General features: G+C 35.2%; 1 protein-coding gene across 1 annotated transcript in view; it reads left to right on the forward strand.

The window, feature by feature from the left end:
• The window catches only part of LOC103505993 (ankyrin-3-like), a 135,804-nt gene that overhangs the window by 85,798 nt on the left and 34,518 nt on the right, over positions 1–15,488 (forward strand). The window contains exons 20-22 of the mRNA XM_026821173.1: positions 26–203; positions 6,790–6,991; positions 7,078–7,289. Of these exons, the coding sequence (XP_026676974.1) occupies positions 26–203; positions 6,790–6,991; positions 7,078–7,289 (592 nt within the window). The remainder of the gene's footprint in view (positions 1–25; positions 204–6,789; positions 6,992–7,077; positions 7,290–15,488) is intronic.

Genomic DNA, 15,488 nt, shown 5'->3' on the forward strand with positions numbered 1-15,488 from the left:
AAAAAAAAAAAAAAAAACGACGCAGCAAATCGAGACGCCTCACCATGGATTTCCCCCACTACTTCGCCGTAGTGTCCCGCGTCAAGCAAGAAGTCCACGCCATAGGACCGGAGGGTGGTATGGTGTCCTCGAGCGTCGTGCCGCAAGTCCAAGCCGTGTTCCCCCAGGGCGCCCTGACCAAGAAAATCAAAGTCGGCCTCCAGGTAAATCTCTTTAAGCCGCGGAAAAACGTCCCGCCGGCGGCTCTGAAAAAGATCACCGTCAATCACATTCCCAAGAAAAAGCGGTTCTCGCTCGTCTGGTAAATGCCGTCCCTCCGAAGCGGTGAAAAATCTGGTAAAACTGATCCGGTCAAACCGGGTTTTCCGAGTTCACGATTAACTAGACTGTGGATCAAGGCCGAATTCTAAAGCTAGTTTTATTATTATACGGTTTTACAGTCCGCGCTGATCCAAAACAGACAGAGAATATCCTATTTAAATGAATATTGGTCAATGATCCCGACATTTGCAGCATACACAAATGAATATTTAGTTATTCACAGATATTATCTCGTATCTGATTGGATGGCTGTTTTTGGTCTTCAAAACCAAACAAAATCAACAGTGACTGTGAATTTCGGCCTTGGTCTGCGGATAGTAGCTTTTTTTGTAGTAGAATCCCATTCCTCACACATTTTTCGTAGTTAGATTATTGTTTTGTTCTTTGTTTTTTCTTCCTAACTCTATCTCTCATATTATTTATCATGGATTTGAATAGAAATAGATAACAAACTCCCATCTGCGTACTTGACATAAGAGTGAAGAAAATTTGAGGGCCTCACAATATTATAAGAAGTCCAGTGAGAGCTGTGATTCAACATCTGTTCTAGTCCAAAATGGCTAAATTTATCTAAAGCGAAGCTAAATTTGTCCAGAATCCAAAGTCTCCAAAGGACACAGAGTTATCTCATTATTTTAAATCCATGATTCTTAACTTTCTAGTCGCCAAGTCGCTTGCATTACGCTCGCATTCGTAACAGTATTTCGTCTGATTGTTTTCCGTGTTGTTTTTGCAGTCAAAAAGTTCAAAGGTCACTTTGAAAAAAGCTATTTTTCAAACGGAAGAAAGAGAAAAGTTGCTTTCCTAGTCGTAAGCCGTATTAAATAACACGATAGGAAAGAGGTAGCAAGAGGGAATTTTCAGCATTTGTAGGGCAAAGGTTATCTTGTTGCTCTTCGGGGCATACTAGGGTGTGGGGAAGAATTTTCCAATGATGCACTTCTGTTAGTGTTAGCTTCATTTTTGTATGTACATACTCAGCATTAAAATCTTTCTTAAATTTATTTATTTACTCTCTAAACATCAAGGCCATGTGTGCTTTTGTTAGAATTAAATTTGATTTACTAAGGATTAAAGTTACTGCGTCCATTCCATTTGATTATGCTATCATTGAACGAACGATATGAGTTCGAAGTTTTTAATCGACGATTTTGCATTTCGTTTGTCTGTAAGATTATTTGTTTCACTATAACTCTCGAACGGTCTGTCGTATTTCAATGAAGTTAGATGAACACGTTCAACTTTTTGAAGGGGATTTTTTCGTTCAGTTTTGGGCTCGCTTGTGTTTGTGGAGAATTGGAGATGCCCTTAGAGGCCCCTTTTTCCAAGTGAGTTCTACAGTTCAATATGGCTTGTTTTGTTTATGTAGGTAACATCGACATAGGTTAGGTACCAATAGGTTATAGGAATCAATAAAAGTCACTATTCTGTTACATCAGCTTAGATTATCTCTTCCCCAGACTTCTCAGATAAACGAATTTCCCATTTGGACTTATCAGACAAAATCTTCTCTTTGCATTTTATTTCTGAAAGTTGCATACCCAACAGTCTATAACCAATCTGCCCCAATCTCAAGTTTCAAGTAAAAAGAGAGTAGGTCTAAAAATCTACTAACTTCGTAAGGTATTGTGAATCTGGAAACTCAGCTAATTTATTTAAACTTAAACCATTTAATAAATACTAATTATTAGTAATAAATATTTTAATTTTCTTACTTTTCTCCTGAAATAATTTCGAATACTTATAACAACACTGTTTTCAGACCCATTGTCATTATTGAAAGTTCTTTACACTTTGTCAACACGATCCTTTATCATTTGGGTTACAAATAACGATTGCTCTAATTAATTGCTTGAAAATCATGTTCTTGATGTGATTTTAACATTTTCTAAAATAATCTACTCTCCATTTATTAATTTTCTTACTCGTACCTTTCTTAGAAAAAGAGGGTTTTTTTTCTTCTCTTAGTAAGACTGTCTTCTTATTTCTCATATTTCCAATCCGCCAATCCCTAAATATGAAGATACAATTTGGACACTACATCTTTACATCTCTTGAGTACATTTACAACTAGCAGTTCTGACAATCTTACTAACATTCGTCCCGTTCTCTGTTTATCTCTTTCTTTTCTTGCTAACATTTCATTTGGGTGGAAATTGCTTGACAATTCTCTAGAAAACTTCACTGGAGGAAGTAAGTCAAACTTTATACGTCAATATTTTCCCTCTTAAGCTTTTGGTGTAGGGATTTTGCCACTTTTTTCACTTCTGTCACACTACTTATTTTTTCATTATTTTTCTTTAAATGCTCTAATTTTTCTTCTTCTTAACATCTGTCTTTTTCGTTGGGTTCATTTAATGCGAGCTTCATTTTTGTTCTTTAACATACAGGAGACTTGTTGTGTTCTGTGATGAGTGTTTTTCACGCAGATCACTATAAATTGGCTTGTGAGTTATGGGGCAATATATGGGACATATTTCTGCTTTCTGAACAAAAACAAAAAGTCCATTATTTGGGATTTTCTATAAATTTATTTTACCAGATGAGTGTTTTTCACGCAGATCACTATAAATTGGCTTTTGAGTTGTGGGGCAATATATATGGGACATATTTCTGCTTTCTGAACAAAAACAAAAAGTCCATTATTTGGGATTTTCTATAAATTTATTTGACCAGAAATTGTTGTTTTTCACGCAGATCACTATAAATTGGCTTGTGAGTTGTGGGGCAATATATGGGACATATTTCTGCTTTCTGAACAAAAACAAAAAGTCCATTATTTGGGATTTTCTATAAATTTATTTTACCAGAAATTGTTGCTTTAAATGCTTCTATTCACTTTTTACTAGCTTTTCACATTAAATTTTACATTTGTCGTGTGCTATTTTTTTACGCAGATCACAATAAATTGGCTTGTGAGTTTTGGGCAATATATGGGACATATTTCTGCTTTCTGAACAAAAACAAAAAGTCCATTATTTGGGATTTTCTATAAATTTATTTGACCAGAAATTGTTGCTTTAAATGCTTCTATTCACTTTTTACTAGCTTTTCACATTAAATTTTACATTTGCCGTGTGCTATTATTTTTGCTTTTGGGTTAACAAAAGTATTATTCGAGTACTTAATTGTTATGGTTCATTTATTGTTGATAGTAAAATTTCTCCCCCGAAAGCTCACCCAAGAGGCATTGTACATACACAGCTTTTTATAATGTTTTAATCAAATTTCATTACCTTTATATTGATTTCAAAGATAATATTTGTTAAATATGGTGTATTCACCTACTGATTCCAAATTCCAACTTTTTTTTAATCACGGGCTTTTAAACATTCGCCGTGTGCTATTATTTTTGCTTTTGGATTAACAAAGGTATTATTCGAGTACTTAATTGTTATGGTTCATTTATTGCTGATAGCAAAATTTCTCCCCCGAAAGTTCACCCAAGAGGCATTGTACGTACACAGCTTTTTTAATGTTTTGATCAAATTCCATTACCTTCATATTGATTTCAAAGATAATATTTGTTAAATCTCTAATGTCATATGGTGTATTCACCTAAGTACTGATTCCAAATTCCAACTTTTTTCTAATAATCTGCAGATTTTCTTCGAGATAGGTATCAATATTAATCACGGGCTTTTAAACATTCGAAGTTCTCATTTATTTTGGGTATGAAACTTTATTTTCTCTTTAACTTCGTAAGAATTTAGATAGGTAATATTCACAGCATAGAAATGTATACATATTTGCATGCTACATATTTAGGCACACGCTAAGCGTATGAATTTTATTTTTAGAATCTAAAATCCAAACAAATAGACGGATGTCAGATTGATGGATAATTACTCACCCACTTGTTTAGCTGAAAAAACATGCACTTCGAAAACAGCACCTTAAGGACAATTTTCTAACACCCTCAAAGTTGAAAACTCCATTTCTGACCGGACCCATAATGGCACCTTGAGGAAACCTGGAAACCCCCTCAATTAATTATGTAGGCTTTTTTTGGTTGATGAATTCATAGTAAATATGTATTTTAAAACGAACATAAATAAATACAAATATCACAAACTTGTGTTCTTACCGATTTATTATCTTAGTCAAATATGACGGTAAGAACTCAACCATGTCATAGGTCCTAGGCAGGCTTTAAAGAGTAATGAAAAAACAGAAGTACCAGTAGGCCAGTACTGAAACAAAAACTGTAACAAATTCTGTACTGTACTGCAACAAGCACAAAATATAAAATAAAAGCAGTGAAAAAAGAAAGTAATACTATAAGAAACAAAGAATTCTCCTACCATCCCTACAACCTCGCCTGTGTCCCTGATTGCATTTTACCTCCCAATAGAAACTTTTTCCTCGTCAAGGGGGGGTTTAACAATATTTCATAGTTCTTACACTGCTAGAGAACTTTCTTTTCCAATCGCATTAATATTATGTCTTCCCCAAAGCTCCGTTCCTCATTGCACAGGATAATGCATGAGTTTCTTCTCTCCCACCCATTGAAACGGTTGAATAGATTGTACGTTTCTTTACTAAGATTGCACTGTTTGCACAAGTGATGTCTTCACCCAATGTACCTACCGCATATATGGTGCAGGGTGGACATAAAAATACAAAAATATGAAGAAAGTTGGCTAAAATTCAAAGAGGGTGCCATTCCTTTTTCAATGTTTTTTCTAAAAAATCAAATCTCCAAATTCTTTTGAAAAGGGGAAATAACTCTTCTATTGCAGAAGCCTTTCAACACTTGCATTTGACTGTAAAACAACTCGTTTGCACGTTTCTTTAGTCCTGTATATTACTAGTCATTAGTTGTACTACTGATTCCAAATTTCAACTTTTTTTTAATAATCTGCAGATTTTCTTTGAGATAGGTATCAATATTAATCACGGGCTTTTAAACATTCAAAGTTCTCATTTATTTTGGGTATGAAACTTTATTTTCTCTTTAACTTCGTAAGAATTTAGATAGGTAACATTCACAGCATAGAAATGTATACATATTTGCATGCTACATATTTAGGCACACGCTAAGCGTATGAATCTCCCTATTCTAATACTTTCTATTCCCCAAGGTATTAACCTTCGTCTGCCCGTATTCTAATCCGTATTCTATTCTGCAGACCAGTCATGATTGAAGTGCCGCACTTTGCCTCACTACGTGGTTCAGACACCTTGCAAGTTTCTGCAATAGTGTTGAAACTTCTTAACTTTAAGATCTTAACGTTTTCTTTGAGCCAAATTTTAAACCTTTAAAGGTGTGTCCAGAAACATAGTCGACAGGCCGTCGATCGAGCAGGTGAAACTATGCTATCGAGGCAGTGTGAACGTGTCAGTCGACATCGATCGATGGCCGGTCAACTATGTATGGACACACCTTAAATGTCTTCTTTGAGCCAAATTTGAAACCTTTTAGAAAGGAATTTTATCTGTGTTGACCATCCTAGGTGCGTAAATGCTTGTCACAAGTTCTCAATGAATTTTATTGACTTGGGGCAAGTCATGAAATTTAACAAAATTAAAGAGGCCCGACAAGATGTTAAAGCTAAAGAGTATTGACAGAGGGAACCAGGGAACTTAAACATTCAGTTGTTTGAATTTTCTCGGTTAAGTTGACAACTGTGTTTGTTTCTAAAGTAAGCTGATCGATTGTTGTTAAGTTTCTTAGGGTAATCTCCTTTTATTTAGGGTTTCTGGAAAGAGTTGACTTGTTTCTAGTAAAAGTTGGGCCTTCGGCTCCAAGTTTTTGGGGATTATTCAAGTCCTTGAATAGCCATGAAATCACCGTTTATCAGTTGTTTGAATTTTCTCGGTTAAGTTGACAACTGTGTTTGTTTCTAAAGTAAGCTGATCAATTGTTGTTAAGTTTCTTAGGGTAATCTCCTTTTATTTAGGGTTTCTGGAAAATGTTGACTTGTTTCTAGTAAAAGTTGGGCCTTCGGCTCCAAGTTTTTGGGGATTATTCAAGTCCTTGAATAGCCATGAAATCACCGTTTATTTCTTAGGTTTACCTTTTACATTCATCTGTGTTATGCTGGGGTTTGTCAACTCGGGATTGAGATGAAAGATGAGGATTTCCCTATACTTAATAGCCAGGTCAACCTCGGATTGAACTCAATCTTGAGACAATCCACGATTCCACGGTAATAAAACTCGACCTTATTTTCTCCTCTTTTAATCAATCTATTCTATTCTAATACTTTCGTCCCTCCCTATTCTAATACTTTCTATTCCCCAAGGTATTAGCCTTCGTCTGCGCAACTCGGGATTGAGATGAAAGATGAGGATTTCCCTATACTTAATACCCAGGTCAACCTCGGATTGAACTCAATCTTGAGACAATCCACGATTCCACGGTAATAAAACTCGACCTTATTTTCTCCTCTTTTAATCAATCTATTCTATTCTAATACTTTCGTCCCTCCCTATTCTAATACTTTCTATTCCCCAAGGTATTAGCCTTCGTCTGCCCGTATTCTAATCCGTATTCTATTCTGCAGACCAGTCATGATTGAAGTGCCGCACTTTGCCTCACTACGTGGTTCAGAACGGGAGATAGTCATCCTGAGATCTGACAATGGTGAAGCTTGGCGTGAACACACGGTGGAGGCTAGTGATGATGTTGTGCAGGAGATACTCAGCCACTCCTTTGAGAAAGAAGGTGAGTGGAGAAGACATGGTTCTGCTCCTTTATTTATGCTGCTCGAATAGAGAAACTTCGCCTTTTGTCTTCCGTTCTGTTCACAGACATGCCACCCCCAGTTGAGGCAGATCCTTCCCGTCTGACTCGCATCCTCACCATGGATTTCCCCCACTACTTCGCCGTAGTGTCCCGCGTCAAGCAAGAAGTCCACGCCATAGGACCGGAGGGTGGTATGGTGTCCTCGAGCGTCGTGCCGCAAGTCCAAGCCGTGTTCCCCCAGGGCGCCCTGACCAAGAAAATCAAAGTCGGCCTCCAGGTAAATCTCTTTAAGCCGCGGAAAAACGTCCCGCCGGCGGCTCTGAAAAAGATCACCGTCAATCACATTCCCAAGAAAAAGCGGTTCTCGCTCGTCTGGTAAATGCCGTCCCTCCGAAGCGGTGAAAAATCTGGTAAAACTGATCCGGTCAAACCGGGTTTTCCGAGTTCACGATTAACTAGACTGTGGATCAAGGCCGAATTCTAAAGCTAGTTTTATTATTATACGGTTTTACAGTCCGCGCTGATCCAAAACAGACAGAGAATATCCTATTTAAATGAATATTGGTCAATGATCCCGACATTTGCAGCATACACAAATGAATATTTAGTTATTCACAGATATTATCTCGTATCTGATTGGATGGCTGTTTTTGGTCTTCAAAACCAAACAAAATCAACAGTGACTGTGAATTTCGGCCTTGGTCTGCGGATAGTAGCTTTTTTTGTAGTAGAATCCCATTCCTCACACATTTTTCGTAGTTAGATTATTGTTTTGTTCTTTGTTTTTTCTTCCTAACTCTATCTCTCATATTATTTATCATGGATTTGAATAGAAATAGATAACAAACTCCCATCTGCGTACTTGACATAAGAGTGAAGAAAATTTGAGGGCCTCACAATATTATAAGAAGTCCAGTGAGAGCTGTGATTCAACATCTGTTCTAGTCCAAAATGGCTAAATTTATCTAAGCGAAGCTAAATTTGTCCAGAATCCAAAGTCTCCAAAGGACACAGAGTTATCTCATTATTTTAAATCCATGATTCTTAACTTTCTAGTCGCCAAGTCGCTTGCATTACGCTCGCATTCGTAACAGTATTTCGTCTGATTGTTTTCCGTGTTGTTTTTACAGTCAAAAAGTTCAAAGGTCAATTTGAAAAAAGCTATTTTTCAAACGGAAGAAAGAGAAAAGTTGCTTTCCTAGTCGTAAGCCGTATTAAATAACACGATAGGAAAGAGGTAGCAAGGGGGGGGATTTTCAGCATTTGTAGGGCAAAGGTTATCTTGTTGCTCTTCGGGGCATACTAGGGTGTGGGGAAGGATTTTCCAATGATGCACTTCTGTTAATGTTAGCTTCATTTTTGTATGTACCTACATACTCAGCATTAAAATCTTTGTTAAATTTATTTACACTCTAAACATCAAGGCCATGTGTGCTTTTGTTAGAATTAAATTTGATTTACTAAGGATTAAAGTTACTGCGTCCATTCCATTTGATTATGCTATCATTGAACGAACGATATGAGTTCGAAGTTTTCAATCGACGATTTTGCATTTCGTTTGTCTGTAAGATTATTTGTTTCACTATAACTTTCGAACGGTCTGTCGTATTTCAATGAAGTTAGATGAACACGTTCAACTTTTTGAAGGGAATTTTTTCGTTCAATTTTGGGCTCGCTTATGTTTGTGGAGAATTGGAGATGCCCTTAGAGGCCCCTTTTTCCAAGTGAGTTCTACAGTTCAATGTAACTTGTTTTGTTTATGTAGTTAATATCGACATAGGTTAGGTACGGATAGGTTATAGGAATCAATAAAAGTCACTATTCTGTTACATCAGCTTTGATTATCTCTTCCCCAGACTTCTCGGATAAACGAACTTCCCATTTGGACTTATCAGACAAAATCTCGCACGGATTTAAAACACATTAAAAATCTTTCCCCGTGTGAAAGTTTTCATTTCAATTGAAAGCTAAATCCAGTCTTTTTCTGCCACATCATTGTATTGATTTTGAAAACTTTATAACGCCCCTGTCTCCCCTAGGTTCCCCGTGTGGAAGTTTCCATTTCAATTGAAAGCTAAATCCAGTCTTTTTCTGCCACATCATTGTATTGATTTTGAAAACTTTATAACGCCCCCGTCTCCCCTAGGGTTTTTCATTTAAACTTTTGTGTGTGGATTATTAATAGAGGGTAGAATAAAACTGTTTGTACAGAAACTGTTCAATTATTCAAACCTAATACTAGTTGTGTTATTGAAGATGTACTTTTGGTACCTTGCACTTGGAAGCTATGTATGTCTCTTTAGTGTCGAAGATCAGAGATGAAGGGTTTTACATATTTCTAGTTAACCTAACAGTCAGGGTCAGCTTACGAGTATAAAACAGGGCATAATTGGAGGGGTCAATTTAAGAAGACCTCAAGTAGTCAAGTGTACTTCTTTGAAAAAAAATGGACTTTACGACGGTCTTATTGCACCGAAAGTGACTAATCAAAATCATCCCAACACTTCAGTCTAAATTATAAAAGGATTTGCGCCATTGAATATAACTCAACTTTGCCATTCAATATAACTCCAGCTTTCCAGTGATATGCATAACTCAATTTCACCAAAAATGGATTTCAGGACTTCTTGACCCCTCCAAATGAGGAAAATAAAAAAGACTTATTTCTTTCTGAATACACGCCACTGGTTGCACAACGCCGTCGTATCATTGGAAATCGCATTTCGGTCTGAATGATGAATGAATGTGAGAAGGTTTTTCTTGTTCAAATGAGGAAAATGAAAGAGATTTATTTCTTTCTGAACACACGCCACTGGTTGCACAACGCCGTCGTATCATTGGAAATCGCATTTCGGTCTGAATGATGAATGAATGTGAATAAAAGAGACTTATTTCTTTCTGAACACACGCCACTGGTTGCACAACGCCGTCGTATCATTGGCAATCGCATTTCGGTCTGAATGATGAATGAATGTGAGAAGGTTTTTCTTGTTTCCAAATAGACATGTAATCATAAATCTTCCCCTTGTCACCCTTCTTCGTCTTGATCAGGGGCGTAATACGTGGCCAAGTGGGGTCTTTCTTGATTACTCTAGTCTGGCACACCGGAGGCCCGACAAGATGTTAAAGCTAAAGAGTATTGACAGAGGGAACCAGGGAACTTAAACAATGGAGGTCTTATTATTACAAAATCGAAGATAGAAGGAGGGCAGGACAGGAGAAAGCCAGCCGTTCCGAGAGAAGGCCCGACAAGATGTTAAAGCTAAAGAGTATTGACAGAGGGAACCAGGGAACTTAAACAATGGAGGTCCTATTATTACAAAATCGAAGATAGAAGGAGGGCAGGACAGGAGAAAGCCAGCCGTTCCGAGAGCGAGCCTTACCTATGCACCATTTTGGGGTAAAGCTCGCCCCAGGTGGGAAGTAGGCAGGCTTTAAAAGAGCTTAAATAATGAAAAAATAGAAGTACCAGTAGGCCTGTACTGAAACAAAAACTGTAACAAATTCTGTACTGTGCTGCAACAAGCACAAATAAAATAAAAGCAGTGAGAAATACTATAAGAAACAAAGAATTCTCCTACCATCCCTACAACCTCGCCTGTGTCCCTGATTGCATTTTACCTTCCAATAGAAACTTTTTCCTCGTCGAGGGGGGTTGAACAATATTTCATAGTTCATACACTGCTAGAGAACTTTCTTTTCCAATCGCATTAATGTCTTCCCCAAAGCTCCGTTCCTCATTGCACAGGATAATGCATGAGTTTCTTCTCTCCCACCCATTAAAACGGTTGAATAGATTGTATGTTTATTTTCTAAGATTGCACTGTTTGCACAAGTGATGTCTTCACCCAATGTACCTACCGCATATATGGTGCAGGGTGGACATAAAAATACAAAAATATGAAGAAACTTGGCTAAAATTCAAAGAGGGTGCCTTTCCTTTTTCAATGTTTTTCTAAAAAATCAAATCTCCAAGAAACTTGGCTAAAATTCAAAGAGGATGCCATTCCTTTTTCAATGTTTTTCTAAAAAATCAAATCTCCAAATTCTTTTGAAAAAGGGAAATAACTCTTCTATCGCAGAAGCCTTTCAACCTTGGCTAAAATTCAAAGAGGGTGCCTTTCCTTTTTCAATGTTTTTCTAAAAAATCAAATCTCCAAATTCTTTTGAAAAAGGGAAATAACTCTTCTATCGCAGAAGCCTTTCAACACTTGCATTTGACTGTAAAACAACTCGTTTGCACGTTTCTTTAGTCCTGTATATTACTAGTCATTAGTTGTACTAACTATGTAGCTATGTACCATCAGAAAATAGATTTGCTTTATCTGTTCTACCCCCAATAATAAGCGTTTTAAGTAACAAGGATAGTAAAAAAAGGAAATTCCATTGCTTTATCTGTTCTACCCCCAATAATAAGCGTTTTAAGTAACAAGGATAGTAAAAAAAGGAAATTCCTAAAGACGGTGTAAAAAAAGGATAGAATCGGGATTTCACGCCGGATTACTCGTTGTGACATCTAAGTGTAGAAGCAGGATAGAATCAGGATTATTCTAGCTACATAGTATAGCTGTCCTATTTTGCTTCTAGGCCCAATACCAATGGAAATTCCTAAAAAAAAATCGGAATAAGACGGTATAAAAAAAGGATAGAATCGGGATTTCACGCCGGATTACTCGTTGTTACATCTAAGTGTAGAAGCAGGATAGAATCAGGATTATTCTAGCTACATAGTATAGCTGTCCTATTTTGCTTCTAGGCCCAATACCAATTTAATTCTATCTAGATATTTGAATATCACTGGGGTAGTTTTTCTTAGTATGACTACAGGGTAACCGTAGAAAAATTTGAACCTGGAGAAACCTATTTGTAAAATATCTATTATCCCTGAGTTGTTCGTAGTTTGCATGACCACACTGTTTTGTTTACACTTGTTGTAGTAGAAGCAAAATTTATGTTATTTAATTTAATCAATGTTGTACACTTAAAAACAATTCATGTTCACGAAACTCACTCTTAAATTTCTACACATTAGACACTACACAATAATTTTACATTTGGCTACACTTGTTAAATTTGGTTGTGAAAAGGTTGAATTAAGTTTGGGACAGTTGAAGTCAATTTTTCACATGACGAACAACCAAATATATAAAACTGGACACATCTTTTTCTTATTCTTATTTCACTTTTCATTATTCCTGATAACTTCTTTTCATTATTCCTGATAACTTACCACACACGATTGAATTTTCTCTAATTCTATTCAGCATGACTTATTCATTATTTCAATGATACCCATACTATATATCAGTTATACCTTAGTATCTACAACTTGCATTTTCTAATTTCATTTAGATTTGATTTATTTACTAAGTGTAATTTAAGATTTTCTTTCTTCCAATCACATCGACAACGAACTCTTCAGTATTACTATCTAATTTGAAAGTGTTTTGTGAAATACGCATATTCAATAATGTGACCTTTACCAGTATTACTTGGTCTTTGTATTTTGGTATCTGGTATAATGTTTACTGTTTTTCTGTACACTTTTTAGTATCCAACCTACCTCTGTGTTTTCTATCAGACTTTGTTTACCTAGGTATTTAATATGGATGGTAAAATTAATCTTTTTTTTTTGAGGTCATTCAGGCCTATACGTATACCCATGTATTTATACATTATACTAACACTATGTATTGTTTTAATAACAAATAACAAAACCTCTTTGGTTCAAGGTATTGTCTTGAAATGTACACTTTTTAGTATCCAACCTACCTCTGTGTTTTCTATCAGATTTTGTTTGCCTAGGTATTTAATATGGATGATAAAACTAATCATATTTTTTTTGAGGTCATTCAGGCCTATACGTACCCATGTATTTATACATTATACTAACACTATGTATTGTTTTAATAACAAATAACAAAACCTCTTTGGTTCAAGGTATTGTCTTGAAAATCTGATGAGCTTCAGACAAAAGTTTTCTTCAGCAGCCCTCAAATATGTCTTGAACCAAGGAGGGTTTAGGTTAGTTTAATATTGAAACAAATTTATCAGCAGTATCTTCAAAAAGACCTAAGGTGTCAAGTACAATGTCTTATCATAGGGTAGGCGGAGGCGCTATACATATAATATATTATTATGTATTATCACATGATCAGACAGTGAATCAGTAATAGATCAGTTGCGCTTACTTGTGTGATGTTTCAAAGTCATAGAGCAGGAAAAATGAGGACCAACGGAATTTTTCTTTTTCTTCACAAAACGCCAACAAAATCTTTCACAGCAATTCCTATATTTTCCAAGAAACCTCTTGTGCCAAAATCAGTATTGTCTTCTTTTTTCCCCAGCCTAAAATCTCGAGTACAAACATTTCCTTGTTCGTATTGGATAATATTAGTCCATATTTCTAGTCACCTATTGGTTAGTCTATTCTCAAAACTAACCTCCTTTCTAAAGTGGTTTATCTAATTTTATTTATAAGGATGTTTTTTTTTCTTATCCTTTTTTCAGTAAAGAAATTATTTTTTGATACCTGCCAGTCTAGCTAACAGTTCAATAAAGTTAAGAGCTTATACGTACTTACTTACTTCTTCATAACTTCCTTTATTAAATTCTTTGAGCTGGATAGTTTCCAACTCTATATCCTTCCTTTAATTATGTATACCCTAGTCATTGCCTAATTTAAATATATTTTCAACACAAAGTTTAATAAATTCATAGAGAAAAATATAGATTTTCTCTTTTGAAAACGGTCTAACAACGTGTCCTTTATTTCTTTCAAAGTCATTGATGAAATTTTGTTGATATTGATGACCTTGCTGATCAGATTGAAAAAAGCAAAAGTTCGAAAGTTTTTGTAGCAAATCATTTACCAATCAGATACCTACACTGTTTTATTGTAAAATAGACATATGCTAATCGAAAAGGTACTTACTTACTTACTTTTGTTATTTCATGCTTTTTTGTAAATAAAATAATTAATGTTATAATAATAAATGATCAATTTCGTGTTTAATGTTACATTGACCTTGCTGATCAGATTGAAAAAAGCAAAAGTTCGAAAGTTTTTGTAGCAAATCATTTATCAATCAGATACCTACACTGTTTTATTGTAAAATAGACATATGCTAATCGAATAGGTACTTACTTTTGTTATTTCATGCTTTTTTGTAAATAAAATAATTAATGTTATAATAATAAATGATCAATTTCGTGTTTAATGTTACATACTCGAACTGTGTGTCTAGTATGTGCTATTCGTAGCTTTAATTCAATGATTGTAACCATTTTCTTTATTATAATTATTGTCTTGTTGAAATTACATCCTCCAAAAGAGGATTTTAATGAGTTCCAATTCTTTTTTGACACAGTTTGTTTAAAATTGTTTCTAAAAAAATATTATGTTGTTGAATGAAAGAGTTACCATTGTTCCATTGTATTAGAACGAAGGGAATCTAAAATTACACTTAGTATTTTTTTTTTTCTATATGATTTTTCATTGAACAAAAGGCATGGGTGTTGAACTCTTCTATGTACGTTTGTACATGTTGTATGTACATTTGTACATTAGCACTCATATGTTAGGTACGCTTTGAAAGTGTAATGCGGACCTTACATTATACTGAATTGTTAATCATTAATATTTGCTCAATTGCTCACAATTGTATTGACAATGATCAATATATTGATGAGATCATTCTGAAATTTACTTGAGACATATTACTGAATTGTCCAATCATTAATATTTGCTCATTTGCTCACAATTGTATTGACAATGATCAATATATTGATGAGATCATTCTGAAATTTACTTGAGACATATACAATAGGTATAATAATGTCCATATTCCGTGACTGTCAAAATATAGCGTAGGGTTCGCATAAGAAATCTTTCATTTATAATATTTATGTTTTGTCCTACACCCTAGCGTTTTAGCATTCTGTCTCATCTAATGTGTCTTTATAATTTATGTATTATTTTTTACCTGTTTGGCTTTTGAATGTAACATTCTTAATTTAAATATGTTCTGTTTTGCTACTCAAACATTTTCGGGCTTTGCTTTTCTTTCTGTTCCGTCTCTTATCCACATTTTAGTTTGCTCAATTCTCTTTTCTCATTTATTTTGCTTCAAACAACATTATTTTAAATCCATGATTCTTAACTTTCTAGTCGCCAAGTCGCTTGCATTACGCTCGCATTCGTACCAGTGTTTCGTCTGATTGTTTTCCGTGTTGTTTTTACAGTCAAAAAGTTCAAAGGTCAATTTGAAAAAAGCTATTTTTCAAACGGAAGAAAGAAGCGAAGCTAAATTTGTCCAGAATCCAAAGTCTCCAAAGGACACAGAGTTATCTAATTATTTTAAATCCATGATTCTTAACTTTCTAGTCGCCAAGTCGCTTGCATTACGCTCGCATTCGTAACAGTATTTCGTCTGATTGTTTTCCGTGTTGTTTTTACAGTCAAAAAGTTCAAAGG

The sequence above is a fragment of the Diaphorina citri genome, unplaced genomic scaffold (assembly GCF_000475195.1).
Source record: "Diaphorina citri unplaced genomic scaffold, Diaci psyllid genome assembly version 1.1 scaffold207, whole genome shotgun sequence".
NCBI lineage: Eukaryota > Metazoa > Arthropoda > Insecta > Hemiptera > Psyllidae > Diaphorina > Diaphorina citri.